Consider the following 21401-nt stretch of genomic DNA (forward strand, 5'->3'; position numbering starts at 1 on the left):
GGCTTGTTTATCAGAGGTGCAGTATAATTCTACATTTCTATACTTCTGAACTGGTGTTGCTTATGTTTACAAGATTGTTCCTTTCAGAGAACAGTGATATGCTTTTGATTGTAACAAACTAGCCACATACCTTCAGCAAAAATAGTCCCAGTAAATATGGACATATTTTACCAAAGAAGGATCGATTCACTTTTCAGAGCTTCTCTTCCATGATCTGAGATGTCAGCTTTAGACATTGTGTTATTCGTTGAATCATTATTCTTGTTATGATGTACCCCAACATTATACCTTAAAACGTATTCTTTAAACGTTGCCTTAACGTTTGAATACATTGTTTGTGGTCACAGATACGTTACTAACTCCAACTGATAGGACATTTGGTGACATCCAGCAACAGAGATTTAATTACAGCTTTGTCTCAGCGTAAGCATCCTTTTAGGACTAAACCATATAATATGAGAATGCACATTTTGGTTTTATGCTTGATGCCAGTAAGAAATGATCGTGCATGGCCATACTGGCCTGCCATGATGCTGCGAGATGGGCCATGTTAAACACATGCCTAGACTAGCCCCACAAATGAATACCTTTATGGCCATGTAAGAACACTCATAATCTTGTCTTTACCCTTGAAGCCAGTAAAAAATGCCATACCACCATTATACAATATATCCAAGCTGGCTGCATCAATGTAGGCCAGTATGAATATAAATTGTATTGGATGTATATGTTTGTTTAATGTATGGCACTTTGTATATAGATCAAAATAAAATATTATTTAAAAAAAAAATGTAGGCCAGTATGGCCATGTCAGAACACTTGTAAGATTGCCTTTACCCTTGAAACCAGTGGAAAATACCATGCCACAGTAAGAACACCTGTTCAGACTGGTTGCACCAATGAAGGGCAGCATGGCCAAGTAAGAACCCCCATCAGTTTGCCAATAAAAACGGTATGTAACACTAAGAAAGTGTTTGTATGTGTCCCTCCTGGCCTCTGTTGTTGCAGATTGTTTGGAGATGTTAACAATATGTCTAGATAGGCTGTACCAATCTAGGCCAGTATGATCACATACAAATACTCACAATGTTGCCTTTACCCGTTATGCTAGTAAAAAGCATCATGCCCCATTAAGGAAACGTGTTAAGACTGGATGCACCAATGTAGGCCACTGTGGATATATGAGAGCACCCTCATGTTAGTTTTACTGTTGATGCCAGTAAAGAAAGCCATGCCACAGCAAGCAATTGTTCTTACGTGGCCATACTGGTCAACATTGATGCGAACCGTCCGGACTAGTTACACTACTGTATGCCATGGCCATGTAAGAACACTCTTCATGTTGTTTTCATCATTGATTCCAGTAAAAATGCCATGCCACTCAAAAAGAAAACTGTCCAGGCTAACTGCACCAAAGTGGGCCAGTATGACCATGTAAGAACACTCTGCAATTTACACTAGTAACGTAGGCCTGGCGACAGTAGGAAAGTGTTTTTTTTGGCCATACTTGCCTTCATCGGTACAGCCAGTCTGGGCATGTTGTTTCAGACACTCTCTCATACACAAGCACCAGAACAGCAAACACTCTCTCATTCACACATGCACCCAAATAACATATAACATTCTCATTGGCAAACACACTTACAGTAACGCTCCTTGGCATGCATGCATGTGTGCATTTACACATAAATACATACATATTTGTTTCTTACCTGCAGCCCCTGACATTGCAAGGCCCATTAAGCATGTGAGCTGTGGTACTGAACTGTCAATGGGAAACCCTGTTTTCCCGTACAGTTAAAGCCAGCCCAGTGGTGCTTCCTCAGCTGCTTGCTGAATCAGAGGGAGCATGTTTTCACTAAGTTTGCTAGGCACCACCATCATGTGTGGTGGGTCAGTGCACTGTCACCCAGTATGGATGTGCCATCCTGATTCTAACTTTGACTTCACCAGTGCGTTGTCTTGCCTGATTATTTCATATTGACATCTGCTCTGCATACAAACATCTCACATTAAATGAACATATAAATGAAGTTTGCTGCACATGTAAACACACTGGCCTGTGGATTGTGCACTTTCACCACATATTTTTAATGTGCCAGCATGTTCTTGACAGATATCTGAGATTCCACATATGTATTTTCTTTACATTCTCAATATTTTTGAGTTACTCCTGCTTGCACAATTATACAAGTCTTCATGTTTCCTAGCCATAAGAACAGAAGATCACCCTTTCAGCTTCTCAGTGGTCACGTCACTGTGACAAATTCCAGTCTATTGTCTCTGCTTCCATGAGGGAGGCCCCTTTCCATGATGCCAGGGAGGTGAGTCCACTCATGAATAACCCCCTGGGGGTGTTACTCAGTGGTGGATCTCACTGGGAGGAAGATCCTTCATGTGACCAGTGATGATGGCCTTGGGAGAATGGGGTATTCACTTGAACCTTTTGGGCCCCCACTCTCCTTATTCCCCATTCAGGCCCCTCTAGACCCCCGTGCTTAAGTAAAGTAGAACATTTTAATTACAATACTTGGACAAGGAAGAGGGAGACTTACCCAAACTCAAAACCAAATACCACTGGGACAAAGAAGAATGAACAAGGAGGAAAAAGCCTTCTGCAGTTGGAAAGAGGCAGCCCTAGTCATAAAAAGGAAAGAAGGACTCAATGATGGGTCAAGCTAGCCCTGGAGGAGCAGCGAACGAGAAACTCATTCTGTGGCAGAGAACCGAAGGTTAGAAACCGAGGTACAGATAGTCGTAACGGTCTGAGACTGTCCAGCAACGTGGACCTGGCCGACGTAGTGAGAAAAGAAGCCAGACTAGAGAAATTGAACCGAGAGCAAGGGTGCAAGCAGCTGGAGACACAAGGAACATATGGAGCTTCAGAACCACGAGGGAGAGTATGCTGAGCGTGGCAGCAGCAGAGATGCTCCGCTCCACCTCTCGAAGAGACCGGAGACCGCCCCACGACTTCCCAAAGATAGGGAAAGTGTTTGACCGGTTGTGGGGACATTCAGAGACCTGGAAACACTAAGAAGGAGCTGGAACTACTGAGAAGCCCTGTAACCAAGTCCCAAAACACCCAAGCGGATACGATTGTAGACTTGAAAGCAATCTTTGTAAATCACACAAACGTATCCCGTAAAGCCCAAAGAGATAGAAAGGAAACATGCAACTTAGTACAAACCTTGTAAACCAGATGACAAAATACAAAAGGGTGCAAGGGGATAGCAGGGGAACCTCATGCACTGATACAAAGATTAAGAACAAACCTATGTTGGATCATATCTGGCAGGAGAGTATACCCTGTCTATCCAAGTGGACGCTAAGTAAAACAAGGTAAAGGGTCCCACAGACGCAGACAACCATGGTCTGGGACCTATTTGAAAGTGGGAAAGCCACACCAATGTTCAGCAGGGTCTGGGACCAAAATGAAACCAAGCAAAGTGCCTCAGCAAAGTGTCTTAGGGTTGAACACTCACCTCAAGGCAGAGACACGCAGAACCAGTGGTCTGGAACCCGGAAACAGTGGGGAGATCCCGAGAAGGCATAAGAGGATTGAATAGGGAAACCAGTCGAATAGCAAATATCTTTGGAACTTAAGCACTATGAAACCAAATCAGGCAGGTTAGTGAACCTGACTTGGAACACCATTGTGAAAGTCTACAATCAGGTCTGGCAGGTTAGTGAACCAGGCGTGATAAAACACTGATAAAGTTCAATGTGTTTCACAAACCAAGGAAGACTTTCCCTCCAGAATACTGGGGAACTCTGCATTGTTTTCTGGTAGAGTTTTGTTCAAGGGTGGTTCCCTCCAGGAGAGGGGAAAACTACGTTTTGTTCATAAGTGGAGCAAGAACCGAGGAAGAGGTTTTTCCAGGAAAGTGATGAACTGTGTTTTCTTTTTGGCTGAACATTCGAACAGTAAACTATACATTCTTTTCACAAAGAACTATATCTTGAAGTCTACATCCAGAATGAGAGGGGCCTCCTTCTGGGCTAATGCGACATAAGTGTAATGGATGTAAATGGGTTGTCATGATGCCCGCTCCCGGGGAGCCGGTTCAAGCCCTGTGTCCCCGAAAGCGGACATCCAGTCCTCAAGGAAGGACCCAGCAACCCCATATAGGGGCCCTTTGGACAGTGTCCTGGCACCTATGGCGCCAGGCTCAGAAAAGACATCAGTCCTGGTGCCATAGGCGACAGGCTCATTATGGATGTGCTTGGGTGCACTTACCTGATGCAGACCATGCTGCAGGATCCCGGCCTCCTTGAGGCCTGAAAGGAACTACTTTACCTGTGGGACTAATTTACCATCTGGGCGTGGTCGGGGAAGGATACATACCTGATTGGAGGAAGGATACATACCTGGAACTTATTCCAAGGCTATTTAAACCCCACCCGAACAGCCACAGGTGCTTCGCGTTGTTCTGCATCTAGCAGCTGGACGCTCACCGTGTCTGCTCCTGCATTCTGACCTCTGCCACGCCTGCCAGCATCCTGGATCACCTGCAAAGGAAGAGAAGAAGAGAACAGAAGAAGGAAAAGTCCTTACCTGCTAAATCCGCATCCTGGAGACATCCTGCCGACAATCCTGAAAAGGAAGACTTTTATTTAAAAGCTCATCGCGTCGATCGCTGCAGCGCCGCATTCCACTCACCTTTACTGGGCGCCTCCATGTTCAGCAGCGATCATCCGGATTCGCAGTCACGCCCCAGCGCCTAGGGAGAAAAAGACCAGAACAAAAGGTGAGAGAGAGAAGGGAATAAGGAAAGCTAAATCTCCATGTTAAGACTTACCTGTTGATTCATTCCCTCTTCATTTCGGGTCTGCGCCGCATCCTGGCATTTCCGGACCCCGGCCCCTAAGGGGAAAAAGAGACATCAGCGTTAATGAGCGAATGAAAAGACATTACCAAAAAAACGCTCATTAAAGACTTACCTGATTTCTACAAGGATTTCACCTCTCATCTCGGGTCGGTGCCTGTTCCCCGGCATTCCGTACCCCGGCCCCTATGGGGAAAAAGACACTAGCATTAGTACATTAATGCATGGACACAAGGGGAACCTCTTATCAAAAAACTTACCTGGAAGCCAAGCAAGTTTGGTTCTCACCAATCCGAAAATCCAGTGAAGTAACTGGATACCAATGCGCCCCTGCATCAGAAGCAGGATGGAGAGCTAGCTCGTCCTTCCAGACCCTAAGGTGAGACGCTACGAGGAATCACAGAAGGGTTTCGAGGAGGGTGAGAGGGGAAAGTGGGAGGCTGATTGCATTACCCCACAGACAGTTAATCCCCTATTTTCGCCTACAGAAGGATACTTCTGCGAGCCAGACAAGCCAGATTTGGGGGCCCGGTCCAGTCCGTCTTCCGAACCCTGCGCATAACCTTAGAAGAGGTCACAGCAGCGCGAACCAGGCCAGCGCTTCTGTGGGAGTCAGGTGAGCGTTACAGAATGCGAAGCCTTCCTACAAATTCCCACCCAGGCGCTATGGAAAGTTCTGAGACTGATCAGTTGGCCCAATTACTGGGGGAATTACGGGCCGAAGTACATGCCGCTCGTCAAGAGACTAATGCCCTCAGGAGGGAATTAATAATATCAAAGGAAAGAACTGATGACCTGGCCAGACAGCTTTTGCAAGGTCAAGCTGGGCAAACTCCTCTATCCAGTTCCGGAGGGAACCCCGCTCCTGTGGTTTCCAGTAACCCTGTGCAGATGAATCTACCTGGAAACATGCCGCTGGCCCCACCCGAACGCTTTGCTGGGGACCCCAAACGATTCGCCGTATTCATGAATCAGTGTCGTTTGCACTTCCTATGCAGACCTCGGGCCTTCCCTAATGATCAGACCAAGGTAGCCTTTGTATTGTCATATCTCAGCGGCTGCGCTGCCGATTGGTCAGTTCCACTGGTTACTCAAGATGACCCGATTCTCCGTGATTTTCAAAGGTTTCAAGCAAGCATGGAAAGGTTATTTGCTCGACACTCTCAGTGGCAGGCTCTGGATGACGAACTTCTATCCCTGCGACAGGGCAATCAGGGCCTCCTATCCTATGTTGCAACCTTTAATAGACTAATTGTGGAAACAGGATGGCCAGAGGATAAAAGAGTCACATTGTTTTATCGAGGCCTACGCGGAGAACTTAAAGATGTCTTGGCCCAAATTGTAAATCCGCCCCAAGAATGCACAGAGTATATAGACTTATTGGTCCAATTGGATCACAGACTTCAAAACAGAAAAGCAGATCGGTCCAGGTTTGAGACCCGGGTGTTGGTCAAGACCCATGCTAATCCCAAGGGAGTTGATGTCTCTGAGCCTATGCAAATTGGAGGGGTTAAAGGACCCTTAACTCAAAAGGAACGTGAAAGGAGGCGGCAGTTAAAATTATGTCTTTATTGTGGGAATTCTGGACACTTTCTACGAGATTGCCCGGCAAAACCGCCCCGAAAGGCGGTAGGAGCCGCTGATAAAAACCATGAAGACTCTGTTTCGGGAAACGACTCCGCCCGACAAGTGTAGGGGTCCGCTTGCCGAGCTTGAAAACTAACTCTCAGACCTCGCATTTCATTGTGCCAATGGTTCTCGTAGATCCAGAACAGCCTAAGCGGTTGCATGCAATAAAGGCATACATCGATAGTGGGGCTATTGGAGACTATGTCGATCGTGAATTGGTCTCTAGGATTAACCTCCCTCTCTGTCCTAAAACTAGCAAAGATGTCATCACCACAGTCGATGGAACTGAAATTGCCTCTGGACCGGTAACACATTCCACTACTGAGGTGACTCTTATTGGTCCCGACGGCCATCGGGAAGGTGTTGTGTTTGATGTAATCAAGGCTCCACAGTTTCAGGTTATTCTTGGAATCCCTTGGTTAGAGACACATAATCCTCGAATTGATTGGCGAGCTAAGAGAATAACCTTCCCGGATTGTACACAAACCTGCTACCCAGAAAACCTGAAGATTAATCTAGCATCTGTAACCTCTGCCTCTATGCAACTACCTCCGGAATACCAAGACTTTCAGGGCGTCTTCCAAAAGGAACAGGCCAACACGTTACCTCCTCACAGATCGTACGATTGCCAAATCGATCTGGTGCCCGGTGCACAACCCCCTTGTAGCATGATTTATGCCCTTACCGAACCTGAGAATCTGCATTTGAGACAATATTTGGATCAATACCTAGCTAATGGTTTTATTCGCCCGTGAAAGTCCCCGGCATCCTCGGCTTTGTTCTTCGTGCCCAAAAAAGAAGGCGACCTTAGAACTTGTATCGATTACCGCGCATTGAACCTATCCTCTGCCCCGGATCCCTGAACTCCTTGACCAGGTGAAGGACGCTTGCATATACACCAAGTTAGATCTCCGGGGGGCTTATCATCTGGTACGAGTTAAAGAAGGCGACGAATGGAAAACTGCCTTCCGTACTAAATACGGATTATTCGAGTACCAGGTGATGCCTTTCGGATTGTGTAACGCGCCGGCTGCCTTCCAATACTTCATGAATGATGTCCTTCGGGAACTCATCGATGTTTGTGTTGTCGTATATATCGATGACATTCTGGTGTACTCCTCTTCGGAATCTGATCACAGAAAACACGCCAGGGCAGTACTTAAAAAACTGCGCCAACACAAACTATTTGCCAAATTGGAGAAATGTGTTTTCCATACCAGAGAAATCGAGTTTCTAGGTTTCATCCTGACACCCAAAGGAGTCCGAATGGACTCAAGAAAAGTGGATGCCATCCTCAAATGGCCATCACCTAGCTCTGTAAAAGGGGTTCAAAGCATGCTCGGCTTTGCCAATTTCTATCGCAGGTTTATCCCGGAATTTTCACGTGTGGTACAACCCATTACTGCACTCTTGAGGAAAAATAAACGTTTTGAATGGTCTGAAGAAGCCGAGCAGGCCTTTCAGGATTTAAAAGCTAAGTTTACCTCCGCACCTATATTGAAACACCCGCGTCCAGATCTCCCTTATGTCGTCGAGACTGACGCATCCAGCCTAGCCATGGGAGCTGTCCTGTCCCAAAGAGATCCCGAAACCAACAAACTGCATCCCGTAGCATTTTGGTCCAGAAAATTCTCGGACCCGAGGTTAATTATGCAATCACGGACAAAGAACTGTTAGCCATTAAGTCCGCTTTCAAAGCCTGGCGGCATTATCTGCTTGGCGCTCGACATACCATCACAGTTATCACTGATCACCGGAATTTACAGTATTTGAAAACCGCCAAGGCTCAGTCATCACAGCAGCTCTGATGGGCTTTGTTTTTCGCTGAATATGATTTCATGATTACCTATCGACCTGGCTGCAAGAATGGCAAAGCAGACGCCTTATCCCGAATTGGAATTGGAGAATCTGATACAAACTCAGAACCAGTACCAATAATTCCGGAACAGAGGATTCTAGGCATGACTTTGTTACAGACGCTTGAAGACATTCAAGCCAGAGTGAAACAACTCCTGGACCCTACAACCTTACAGGATTGGATACAAAAGGGATCAGATTTTACCATAGATAATGGTTTACCTTATTTTCAAGGACGCTTATTCCTGCCACATAAGGAATTACACGAACTAGTTATTTCCGGTTATCATGATACATTAATAGAGGGACACCCCAGTATTGCCAAGACAGAGGAAAAGGTGAAACGACAATTTTGGTGGCCCTCTTGGCGAAAATATGTTAAATCTTTTGTGATGTCCTCTGGTGTTTGCGCCCAAAATAAAAGTCAAAAGAAAAGACCAGCCGGTCTCCTTCAACCTCTAGACATACCACCAGCACCCTGGCACACCCTATCAATGGATTTTATTACGGACCTGCCTCCTTGTTCGGGGTACAATACTATTCTGGTAATTGTGGATTTGTTTTCCAAAATTGCCCACTTTATTCCTTTGAAAGGTTTACCTTCAGCTTCTGTCCTAGCCAAAGAATTCCTCGAAAATATTGTTCGGCTACATGGATTCCCATCTATACTAATCTCTGACCGGGGAAGCCAATTCATTTCCCACTTCTGGCGCAAATGTTGTCAAATGGCGCAGATCGACCTTAGATTATCGACCAGTCACCACCCTCAGACCGATGGTCAGACCGAGAGGACAAATCAGACCCTTGAGCAATACTTACGGTGTATGTTACAGCAATCTGAAAGTAACTGGAAAGACATTCTTTGGATAACCGAATACGCATATAATAATTCGGTACACTCTGGAACTGGCCACAGTCCTTTTTATACTTTGTTTGGGCATCACCTTCGAACCTCAAACCTTGACTCACCTCAGAACCTCGGAATGCCTTCAGTAGAACATCTGCATTCTACAATTACCCAAGCCTTCAAAGAGGCAACTACGCATTTACAACAAGCCAAGAGAAAATACAAGGAGAATGCTGATCTACATCGGAGTGAAGCACCTGCGTATCAGATTGGGGATCAAGTGTGGTTAGCCACCAGACATTTACCACTCAAAGGGCCTCGAACTTTTAACCCAAAATATCTGGGACCTTATTCTATTACAGCAATAATTAACCCAGTGGCTGTTAAACTTGATTTACCAGCTAGTATGCGAATTCACCCTGTTTTTCATGTGTCACTTCTGAAACCAGTGGTACCCGGAACCTGACTACTCAAACCTCCAGAACCTATTCTAATAGATGGGGAGCCCGAATTCGAAGTGAAGAACATTTTAGACTCAAAAATGTTTAGGTCAAAACTGTTCTACCTAATTGATTGGAAGGGGTACGGACCTCAGGAGAGGTCGTGGGAACCCAGCGACCATGTGCATGCACCTCGATTAGTCAGGAAATTCCACCTACTCTTCCCAGACAAACCAAAACCCCCGGAGGGAACAACCTGGGGGGGGGCTTTGGGGGGAGTGCTGTCATGATGCCCGCTCCCGGGGAGCCGGTTCAAACCCTGCGTCCCCGAAAGCGGACATCCAGTCCCCAAGGAAGGACCCAGCAACCCCATATAGGGGCCCTTTGGACAGTGTCCTGGCGCCTACGGCGCCAGGCTCAGAAAAGACATCAGTCCTTGCGCCATAGGCGACAGGCTCATTATGGATGTGCTTGGGTGCACTTACCTGATGCAGACCATGCTGCAGGATCCCGGCCTCCTTAAGACCTGAAAGGAACTACTTTACCTGTGGGACTAATTTACCATCCGGGCGTGGTCGGGGAAGGATGCATACCTGATTGGAGGAAGGATACATACCTGGAACTTCTTCCAAGGCTATTTAAACCCCACCCGAACAGCCACAGGTGCTTCGCGTTGTTCTGCATCTAGCAGCTGGATGCTCACCGTGTCTGCTCCTGCATCCTGACCTCTGCCACACCTGCCAGCATCCTGGATCACCTGCAAAGGAAGAGAAGAAGAGAACAGAAGAAGGAAAAGTCCTTACCTGCTAAATCCGCATCCTGGTGTCATCTCGCCGACAATCCTGAAAAGGAAGACTTTTATTTAAAAGCTCATCGCGTTGATCACTGCAGCGCCGCATTCCACTCACCTTTACTGGGCGCCTCCATGTTCAGCAGCGATCATCCGGATTCGCAGTCACGCCCCAGCGCCTAGGGAGAAAAAGACCAGAACAAAAGGTGAGAGAGAGAAGGGAATAAGGAAAGCTAAATCTCCATGTTAAGACTTACCTGTTGATTCATTCCCTCTTCATTTCGGGTCCGTGCCGCATCCTGGCATTTCCGGACCCCGGCCCCTAAGGGGAAAAAGAGACATCAGCGTTAATGAGCAAATGAAAAGACATTACCAAAAAAACGCTCATTAAAGACTTACCTGATTTCTACAAGGATTTCACCTCTCATCTCGGGTCGGTGCCTGTTCCCCGGCATTCCGTACCCCGGCCCCTATGGGGAAAAAGACACTAGCATTAGTACATTAATGCATGGACACAAGGGGAACCTCTTATCAAAAAACTTACCTGGAAGCCAAGCAAGTTTGGTTCTCACCAATCCGAAAATCCAGTGAAGTAACTGGATACCAACACGCCCCTGCATCAGAAGCAGGATGGAGAGCTCGTCCTTCCAGACCCTAAGGTGAGACGCTACGAGGAATCACAGAAGGGTTTCGAGGAGGGTGAGTGGGGAAAGTGGGAGGCTGATTGCATTACCCCTCAGACAGTTAATCCCCTATTTTCGCCTACAGAAGGATACTTCTGCGTGCCAGACAAGCCAGATTTGGGGGCCCGGTCCAGTCCGTCCTCCAAACCCTGCGCATCACCTTAGAAGAGGTCACAGCAGCGCGAACCAGGCCAGCGCCTCCGTGGGAGTCAGGTGAGCGTTACATGGGTTTAGACACAGGACTGCTGACATTTACTTTATGGACATCCTGACTGGGTCCTTAGTATTTTTGTTGAGGTAGGACAACACCTCATCGGAAGTAGGGTGAGATAGGCTTTTCTATTTCTTGTATTATTCTAAATAAAAGTCTATACTAACCTAAATGCCACCTCTTTGTCAGACTTGTATACCTACACCCTTACATCACATTACATACTGAGTAAAAATATTAAACTGGTGCATCAACATGCATTTTTATATTACGTGTTTCAACAATATGCCCTAATATGTTAATACAAGTTAATGAGCTCAATGGGGACATTTTATATTATCCCTAGATGTCACATTTCAAGGCGTAGCATTTTCTTTGGTTTGGGACCCTGTTGAGAACTTCTTACCGAAGTACAGAGGGATATATTGGATCATTTAAGCCTGAGGAATGCAATGACACCTTGTCTCATCAGAGGAATGCACTTCATGATAGTATAATGGTTTGTAAAATGAAAGTGTGCAGGAAGAAACATTCTTTTCTTTCTTTTGTGTTTTGAAAAGTGCAAAATTAGTCATTCCAAAGCACATAAAGGAGGAGAAGTTAGAGGAAACTCGTGGTGGTACAACAGGGGAAGAAAAATGTTGTAGGCAGTGCAGTTAAATAGTTGGTTAAAAGGCACCCAGTTCAATAAATCCTGGATAAAAAAAATCAATAAATCAAGCAGCTACGGGTAGAGGGCAGGATAGAAAAGTGCTTACAGATTATTACAATGTAGCTAAAAGATACTGACTCTTGATGAACCTCTAAACTCAATGAGAGAGTGCTATACATATCGCGATAGACCTTGCAAGTGTTAATTCCCACATTTTTAAATCATAGGGTTGCAATCTGAGGGTTGTTAATCTGAGCATTGCATTTTATGATTATTCACTAGATTGCAGAATGAGAGCGTTGCAATATGATTTGGGTATATCCTCATTTGCCAAAGTTTATGTTGATTCATACAACCCTGGTGATATTATTCAATTAGTATGAAAAAGAAGCTTACAACAAATTGCATTGGCTAATGCACCCTATCTAGACAAAGGTAATCTGAGTACACTATTAAATGTCTTAAACATAAAACATTATGTTATCAATGCTAAACAAGTAATGTTTTTGATCTCTAGGGTGATGAAGAATCAAGCCTGGGTCTGCCTATTAGTCCCTTCATGGATCGCTCAGCTCCTCAGTTGGCTAAACTTCAGGAATCCTTTATAACTCACATTGTGGGACCACTATGTAACTCCTATGACTCAGCTGGGCTGATTCCAGGCAAATGGATGGAAGATAGTGATGAGTCTGGTGACACAGATGAAAATGACGATGAAGAAACAACTGAGGAGGCAAGCTCAGAATGCTCAGAGCCATCGCCAGGTACAAATATCTTTGCTTATGTTTATTCAATATTTGAAGAGTATGGACCTCATTATGACTTTGCCAGCGTGGAATTTACATGCCAGTATTGCAGGATACCGGCATGTTTCTGAACTGTTTGCAGGTGGGACAACTGATTTACCTCCAGCTAAGAGCTTGAGGTAAGTCAGGTGCCTTACAAGCAAAAATTGCCCATATTACCGACACCAGTATTATTGTTGCCGGTAAAATCTGCAAATCCCCCCATGGAGTCCAATGGGTCTCCTTGAAATGGGGATTTACAACCATTGCTGGCATCAGAAATACAGCGGTCATTCCACCAGAATGAGTGCCGGTAACGGTAACGGTAATACAGTTTTACAGTGTCCTAGCAGATTTACCACCAGGATACCGGCAAACGTGCCTTTTAACTGTGTGTGCTGTTAATAATGAAACAGCATAATGAACATGCTAAAGTAAATATCTTGATGAAATATGTATATGCTGGTCAATTAAATTCACTAATCATATTGCTCACAGTATGATCATTGACACTGACTTCATACCAACTTACAGCATGACCATCAATCTGTTCATGAAACACCACAGAATCATGTGGCAAGCAGTGCTGATGATACCCGACTCTAGATGAGCACCAGCATCAAAAACATCAATTGACATAATTCCTTGTTCATAGTGACCAAGGCATGATGTGCACAATCAATCCCAGGCTCAACCCCTGATCCTTACAATCATTACAGATCCCCCCAACATCCAGAGAGGTTGTATGCTATCCACCATGAAAGATTAATTCCGTGATTGATGCCTTTTGGCAAGTTATAACATCAACAGCCACCTCTCTATCAAAGCTGCAGACAGCACATCAACCAAGCCCCTCCTACCAGGTCCCAACTTCAGATAATCCTTCCCAGCTCTTCACCCCGTACCGCCAGGATGAAGAAATCACAATAACCGCATCTCATCTCACCTCATCCTTTGACACTATTCAAAGTATTGTCCATGTCACAGCCTGTCTCATCTGTGGACAGTATAAGCTCAATCACATTAATCCCACACTGATCATACAATACTGGTTTTCTCTCAACTTTGCATCACCTACACAGTTTTGATGATGCAATCCACTGCTACCACACTAACAATGTCTCCATCTGCACATGATTCTGCAGCACCATGAGCATATCTGTTATCATGCTTGGCATCCAGAATTGGAAGAGGAAGAACCAAGAGACATGCATTGTCCACTTATCTGCACAGATTGTGAAATCTCATTACCATCAAGGTCAGACCCATTCTGTTCCTCAGGCAGTTTGAGAAGTATCTCAAGGTGTATACCCCTTTAAATATAACTTTGCCCTGTCCTAGTACTGTCTGCCAATTGAGAATCACTGCCTCCTACCAATGCTCCCACTTAATTATCCAGTAATATGTACCTCCTGGACAATAATGTACACTCACACGCTGGAAAAGCATTCTGATTAACTATTTCCAGGTAGTGCTACACATTTCTATCCCTCCACCACAACTTGTACAACATTCTATTACTTATCAAAGCCTGGATGCACTCATTAAATACCCTAATTAAAGACAACATTGATAAATGGAATAGAAATATGAAACCAAACTTAGATATCATTATCAACATTAGATTATATTGCCCTTTACATTCGGTGCTCATGTTTAGAACTGTGTGTTGTTGCATCAATATCCCTCATTAAAACATGTTCACTGGAAAATGTTGCATTTTCCCAAATTGGTGTTTTTATTAAATATACAGTATCCCTGTTATTATAAAGTTTTACATTTTACATTTTACATTTGTAAATCAGCCAATGACAAACCACAAATACTAGTGTCAATAAACACCAAATCATGCATGTCATGGCAAAATGAATATACATGGTAGGTTCTGTTTACCTTCTCCTTGACACATATAGACCTGATGGTCTGTGCCATAGTTCAATTAAAAATAACCCACATTTGTGTGCTCCGATATCGCATCAGCTATTTGGCTGTATCAGTATGACCAGACGACTCCCTACCACCTGGGAAAAGAGCATCATAGTCCTGGGGCCTCATTATGTGGTGGGCGGTAAGGGGTTAATGGCGCCGCCAAAGGTGCCAGAGCCGTTAACCCCGTACCGGCCTATTACGAGGTCTCTGAGAACAGGATGCTAACAACGGCGTTGTTAGCATCATCCCCATTCTCATTGAGCCCTAAGGGCATTGCTACCTCCAAACTCGTAATGGCCCCTGGTCTTTAAAAAGGGGGCTTGTCTCTGCCCAGCAACTACCACTTGCTGGCTATGATGGATGCCCTGGCAAAGACATTTGTCTGGGCACTCCTTGCAGAGTTGCACTCACGGATTGAACAGCATGAAATTATCCCCTTCAACCAAATTGGCCTTAGGTGTGGTATGTGCTCCAGTGACAGTGTGCTTAAAGTTGTCTCTACTGTTCAACAAGCATGGAAAAGCAAACCATTTATGTGGCCTAGATATATTTTAGCACCGTTTTCAACACTAAATCAAGAGCGGCTATGGGCGCAACTAAAACATTGGAACATACCCCGTGACTTACTAAACATGATCACCACCCCTCACTGGAACACTTGCATTAGGGTTCGCATAGACCAGCTGGATTTAACAACTGGGAAATTAGGTGATGGTTAGTTGCAAAGGCTGCGGTATGCTGGTGATGTCGTTATCTTCCTTTCTACCTCTAATGGATTACAGACCTCTTTGGCTAACCTATCTAAATATGCGCAAGTAAACAAATTAAAAATTAACAATGAGAAATCTAAAGTTATCGTGTTTAGGACTAGGGATATGCATATGAAAAGTAAATATTGTTGACAAATAAAGCAGGTAAATATCGAAGAAATCAAGTTTTATTGTTTTTAGGGATATTGGTGGATATTAAACTGAATTGGCACCTGCACCTAGAGAGTGTGCAAATTAAGGTAGCAAAATTAATTGGTGCCATTGGTGGCCTAACTTGAAGATTTGGTGGCTAGTACCTAATGAAAATGATTAAACTATACATTGTGAAGGTGCTGCCAATTATTTTATATGGATCGGAAATATGGGCTGCTAATATGAAATCTGAAATAGAACTGCTTGATGGCTCCAGGGTGAGAACCCTCTTCCGATTTCCATTTCGAAAGAATACCTCAGCCGAGTATACATACCTTGAATTTAACCTCATCCCCATCCCTGATATATGCTAGACTGTCTTAATATAACCTGGAAACTTGCACATGGTCCTGGTGATATTATACAAGGTGTTATTTGGCAGGTGTTGATCACGTGTAAATCATTAATGAAAGGTGGTATTGTTGAATTGATTGATAGAGTCTTACAGAAAATGGGAGAAACGACTTCTGTGGAGACCCTCTCAAAACACCTCCAGGCAATTCAGAATGATTGCTCGTCAACTACATAAGTGATAAGCCGTGAGCCAGAGGGGCATTACCGCTTTAGATAATGCCCCAGGGCACAAAGATTCAGGCCCGAGTGAAGCGATCGCCTTAACGCAGGCCATGGGGCATTACCTGATGCGCTAATGCCCTCCCTGCGAGGGGCTTATTGCTATTAGTATGCATTTGTTTTCATTTGCAAAATGTTCTGGCATCGCGGCCATTGAAAATAAGAAATGAACAAATAAAATGGGCGCCATGGAAAGGGAGAAGGGAATACATGTAGTCCCTTCTCACTTTCAATGGCGCCAATAAAAACAATATAGGAAAAAAGTATTAAAAAAATGGTCGTCATGGAAAGGAGAGAAGGGACTACTTGTAGTCCTTTCTCCACTTCCATGGTGGTGTGTCACTGATCGGGAGCGGACATGCTGCTCCCAGAACGTCCATTCCCAAAAAGGATCAAAAAGAAGGTAAGTGGGAGAGGGTTGGGGAAGAAGGACATTTGTGGATTGGGTGGAGATGAGGGAGGGGAGGGGAGTACTTACCTTGTTCCCCGGCACGGTAGATTGTGGGCTCTACCCTGAGGAGGTTCAGGGCAGTGGAATTACATCTAGTAATCCCCCCATTCTGAGCCTCCTCGTTGGCTCAGAGGCTGCCTCACCTACCCCGCCAGGTACACATTTTTGAAAACAGTAGAAAGAAATCTATTATCAATTTGTCCGCCAAATGTAATTCTGGGCTGTATATTCAATACATATCACAGCTTAAGTGTATTCCCTTTTACATAGTGGCATACCTGGGTAACTATACAGTTTGAGAGTACATCAAGATAAAATGTAACATCACTCCCACAGTAGACGTTATGGGAGCTCAGTCTCTCATACCCAGGGATAATAGGTAATGCAGACTTTGTGGTGAACAATGCATTGAAATCACTAAACATGTGTTTTTGGAATGTTGGTGAGCCTGCTCTGTTGCTTTTGTTCACTGATCTTGTTATTTTTCCTGCCGAGATTGGTGAGAGTTAGGTTCATCTTGTGGTTGGTTCTGGTGTTGGTTGGTTAATGATGCTATCGGTGTCTTTGGGTCTGCTCTTGATGGCTACCTGTATGGTCATGATTTTCTTTTTGAAGTGGTTTGCCAGGTTGTTGCATAATGTTTGTCAGGACGTGGGTGTGATGTTGAAGGATAATGGCTTTCTTAGGTCATTGATGATGCGTACCATCTCTTTCTTGGTGTTGGTCGAATTGGTGATACTTATGCTGTAGTTTAGTTTTTTGTGTGCTTTTTGTTGTGCTGATTTTAGTTATTCCTCCATTCTTTTCCAGTTTTCCATTCATTTTTTTCCAGTGCTCTGAAGTGAGGTGTTATTTTCTTTTGTGAAGAGATAAATGGTTTTACCTGTGTGATATAATCAAGTGTTTTAATGATACATTTTGTGGATTCCAGTCTGGTGTTTAGGCCCACAGTGTTTATGGATTCCCATTTTCTTGTCGAAATTGAGTAGTTTTTTGGGAGATAAGCCTGTATTCACATTGCTTCATTACTTCTTGTAACAATGTCCCACATAACATGAACTCCCATCCAAACTCCTTGCATGTCACTTATTGTCCGTAACCGTTCATGGCAGTATCTCTGTAGAAGAAAAACCAAAACAGAAGGCTGTCACACATTGCACTCAAGAACTAAACAGGGTTCCACATAAACATTGACCAATTCACTTAACTGAAGCCTTTGAACCCGCTGCGAGTTGAAGGGCAATTAAGTCTTAAGCATTAAACAATGTAATGTATTCACCGTGATGCCTTAGAAGTCACTACTGCAGCCCTACACTGTCCTGCCCAATCATTGCTGCGACCCAAGAACATATCTACCAAATCTCTGCTGCGACCCGGTAACGGTTCTATCAAATCACAGCTGTGGCCAGGGAGCTCATCCTGAACTTGAACGCCAATGTGGCATGTCAAAAAAAATGTCAGCTTCCCAAACCCGAGGTGCACGTGCTTCCCAGTGCTAATCACAAGCACCTGGGGAAGCACGCTGCCCGCTTACGAAGGTTTCCTGGTGTGCCCTACCCCTAAGGCCCGTGAGAAATGCAGTCCCATGCCAGTGCCTCCACCTGCCATTTCTTCACATTACTCCGGCATGGGCTGCAGCTCCTGCACATGTGTCGCTGGCTCCCATGATATGTCCTCTGGCGCATAACCCACCTAATCTACATAGTACCACAATGTCTTTCCCCTTTATTCTGAGTTCAAAATGTGTTTTATTTCAAACTCCTCCTGGTCTTCACTGTCCCCAACCGGTAACTCTTGTGCTGCCATTCTAGCCACAGCTGGTTTCATGACCGAGCATGAAATACGGAATTACATTCATACTCTGTTGTAATTGTAACTGTATCACATGGATTTTAACACTTCTACCACCTCAAACGGTCCTGCATACCGTGGCTGCAATTTTCATTCTCCTTTTAACGTCAAGTATTTCAATGCCAACCATGCTTTATTTCCCACTTTGTGTTCAGACGCTGGATGCCTCTTTGCATCAGAATGTCTCGTATACACTTCTTTGCCCTCTCAAAATTTTGGTGAGCCTTCTACCATCCCAATTGGATTTGATCTTGTACTGCTGGAACCATATTGACTACTGGTAATATGTGTGGATGATATCCATACAGAAAAAAGAAAGGAGACATCTGCAATTAAACATGATCAGAGTTGTTGTAATAGCACTTTGCTAGCCATAATGCCACCAACCGATTTCTCCCTTGTTGAGTTACAAATCAGTGAAGAAACTGCTCCATTGACTGATTAACTCGCTCTGTCTGCCCATCTGTCTGCGGATGATAACTTGTGGAGAACTTAACCTGAATACCCAATTGACTGTAGAATGATTTCTAAAATGTGGATGTACCACTCACTCAGGAGGAATTATAACTTGTATCTCCCTCTCATCCTTTTACTCCTCCTGATGTCTAGCCAATGCATCCACCTTGCCATTCTTTTTCCCTGGATTATAGGTGATGATAGGTGATGATGCAATCAAAACCCACAGAGTACTGGGCCCAAAGCAGTTGCCTGGCTGCTTTGGGCCCAGTACCAAGGTTTTCGCAGTCTTCAAATATTTCAAATTCTTGTGGCTGACAAAGATTGTGATGGTATGTTTGGTGCCCAAGAAGTAATGCCTCCATTCCCCAACCCTTCGTCAATAATTTCTCTCACTAGAAGTAAATTTTCTTGCTAAATACTCCACTTGATGTAGGGCACCTTCCTCATTGTGTTGGGACAATATGGCCCCTGCTGCCTCCCCTGAAGCATCTGTTTCTGCCTGAAATGGTTTACCTGAATCAGGATGTATCATGATTGGTGCTGAAGTGAATGCAAGTTTCAGTAATTCAAATTCCTTGCCTCCCTGCTCACCCCACTGAAACGTAACTACTTTCGCCAATACCCTTGCAATGGGAGTCACCATGTTAGAGAAATTAGGAATACAAGTCAATAAAAATTGACAAATCCCCAAAGAGCTTGCACATCCTTCACTTTCCTTGGCTCAGGCCACTCCACCACTCCCTTCATTGGATCCATCACTATTCACTCTGGTATCAAAACATAACCTAAAAAGATCACTGTACTTGCCTCAAACACACATTTCTCCAACTTAACATATAATGGATTTTCTCTTAGCTGCTGAAAAACATTCCTGATGTGCTCTCTATGCTCTTCCTTGTGCTTGGAATATATAAAAATATCATCAATGTAAACCACAAAAAATACATCCATAAACTCCCTCAAAACATCCTGCATAAAAAACTGAACGACTGCTCAAGCATTGCATAACCCAAAGGCATCACTAAATATTCAAATTACCCAAATGTGGTTTTGAATGTGGTCTTACATTCATCATCCTCTTTTATTCTCACCAAATGATATGCTCCCCTCAAATCTAATTGTGTTAACGCTTGCGCTGATAGTATCTGATCTAACAAGCCTGAAATTAAGGGCAAGGGAAAACTGTGCTTCACAGTAACCTTGTTTGTTGCCCGATAATCTATACAAGCCCACCGCATTTCCCCTGTTTTAGGAATACAAAATAAAGGAGAGATAACAGGTCACTGAGACGGTCTTATGAATCCAATCTCCAGCAGTTGATCTCGTAAATGCACATTTTCTGCCCCTGTTAATGCATAAATCCGGCTACAGTGTAAACTAGCATTTGGCTCCAATTCAATAGCACAATTATAGGGCCTATTAGGGAGAAGCGTCTCAGTCTTTTTCTTGTTGAATACATCAACATGGTCCTGGCCCCACACAGGTATTTCGGTATTAATGAAACACACATGATGTGTGGAATTAACATTCACTATCAACCCAACCCCCCTGGCTTCCCTTTATCTTCACAATGCTGTTCAAATTGTTTCGCTGTAAGTTGCACCGTTCTTATCTGCCAATCAAAATTCACAAGCTCCAAAAAGGACTTTTGTGGGGCATACTGTAAGAAAGAACTTGGGGCACAGAACTGTTTGAGAAAGAAAATATATGAAAATATTAATAATATTGGTAGTACAGCACAGATTGAAATAACTAGTTGAAGAGCAGAAACTAAAAGTCAGAAGAAACTACTCCTGGTGAACAAGGCACTAGTAGTGTTCACTGGGTTACAGCACATACAACTTCAAAATAAGATTCAAGCAATGTTCCATTTTCCATGTTTTATAACAAAAAGGTTATTGGCACATTATATTTTTTAGTACATTCTAGTGGAATCCAAAATAGGTTTGATTATTATTTTTGTGATGTAAATGCTATTCATGTGAATCGCACCTTGCCAACACAGTTATAAAGCCAAATGCATGTATTTTGGAACTGTTTGTGTTGGAGTCAAACGTAGATGCAGGTAGTAGTCTATGTTAAGGTTGCCAGGCTCTTGAAAGCTGCACGCAGCAGAAATATAGCTTCCGGTCCCCTGTACAATGGAGGAAAAGTGAAGGTACCAGTCAGATAAAATGGATAAAGAAAATAATACTGATACCACAACAGGACAGGGAGAACCAATAAGAGACCAAAAAAAATTCTTCTTGTTTTTATAGCATGCAACATACTATTTTGGGATTGCTTTGATGTGATCTAATGGCTTGTCTCTGAAGGTGCAGAGCAGCAATGCGTATTCACCTCAATTTTTATTCTTTCTAGTAATCTCTTAGGTTACACTCAGACCCTGGTATAGCTACTAGTTGCTTGTAAAAGTGATAGGTCGCTGATCTGGGTTGCGGTTAAGGGTTGGTGGT

At 44.0% G+C, this 21401-nt stretch overlaps 1 protein-coding gene across 2 annotated transcripts in view; it reads left to right on the forward strand.

The window, feature by feature from the left end:
- PDE3A (phosphodiesterase 3A) overlaps positions 1-21401 on the forward strand; it is a 1388780-nt gene that overhangs the window by 1331099 nt on the left and 36280 nt on the right. For both annotated transcript variants that reach the window (XM_069628418.1, XM_069628419.1), the window contains one exon: positions 12453-12699. In XM_069628418.1, the coding sequence (XP_069484519.1) occupies positions 12453-12699 (247 nt within the window). The remainder of the gene's footprint in view (positions 1-12452; positions 12700-21401) is intronic.

This window comes from Ambystoma mexicanum, chromosome 12 (genome assembly GCF_040938575.1).
Source record: "Ambystoma mexicanum isolate Mex_15411 chromosome 12, UKY_AmexF1_1, whole genome shotgun sequence".
Classification (NCBI taxonomy): domain Eukaryota; kingdom Metazoa; phylum Chordata; class Amphibia; order Caudata; family Ambystomatidae; genus Ambystoma; species Ambystoma mexicanum.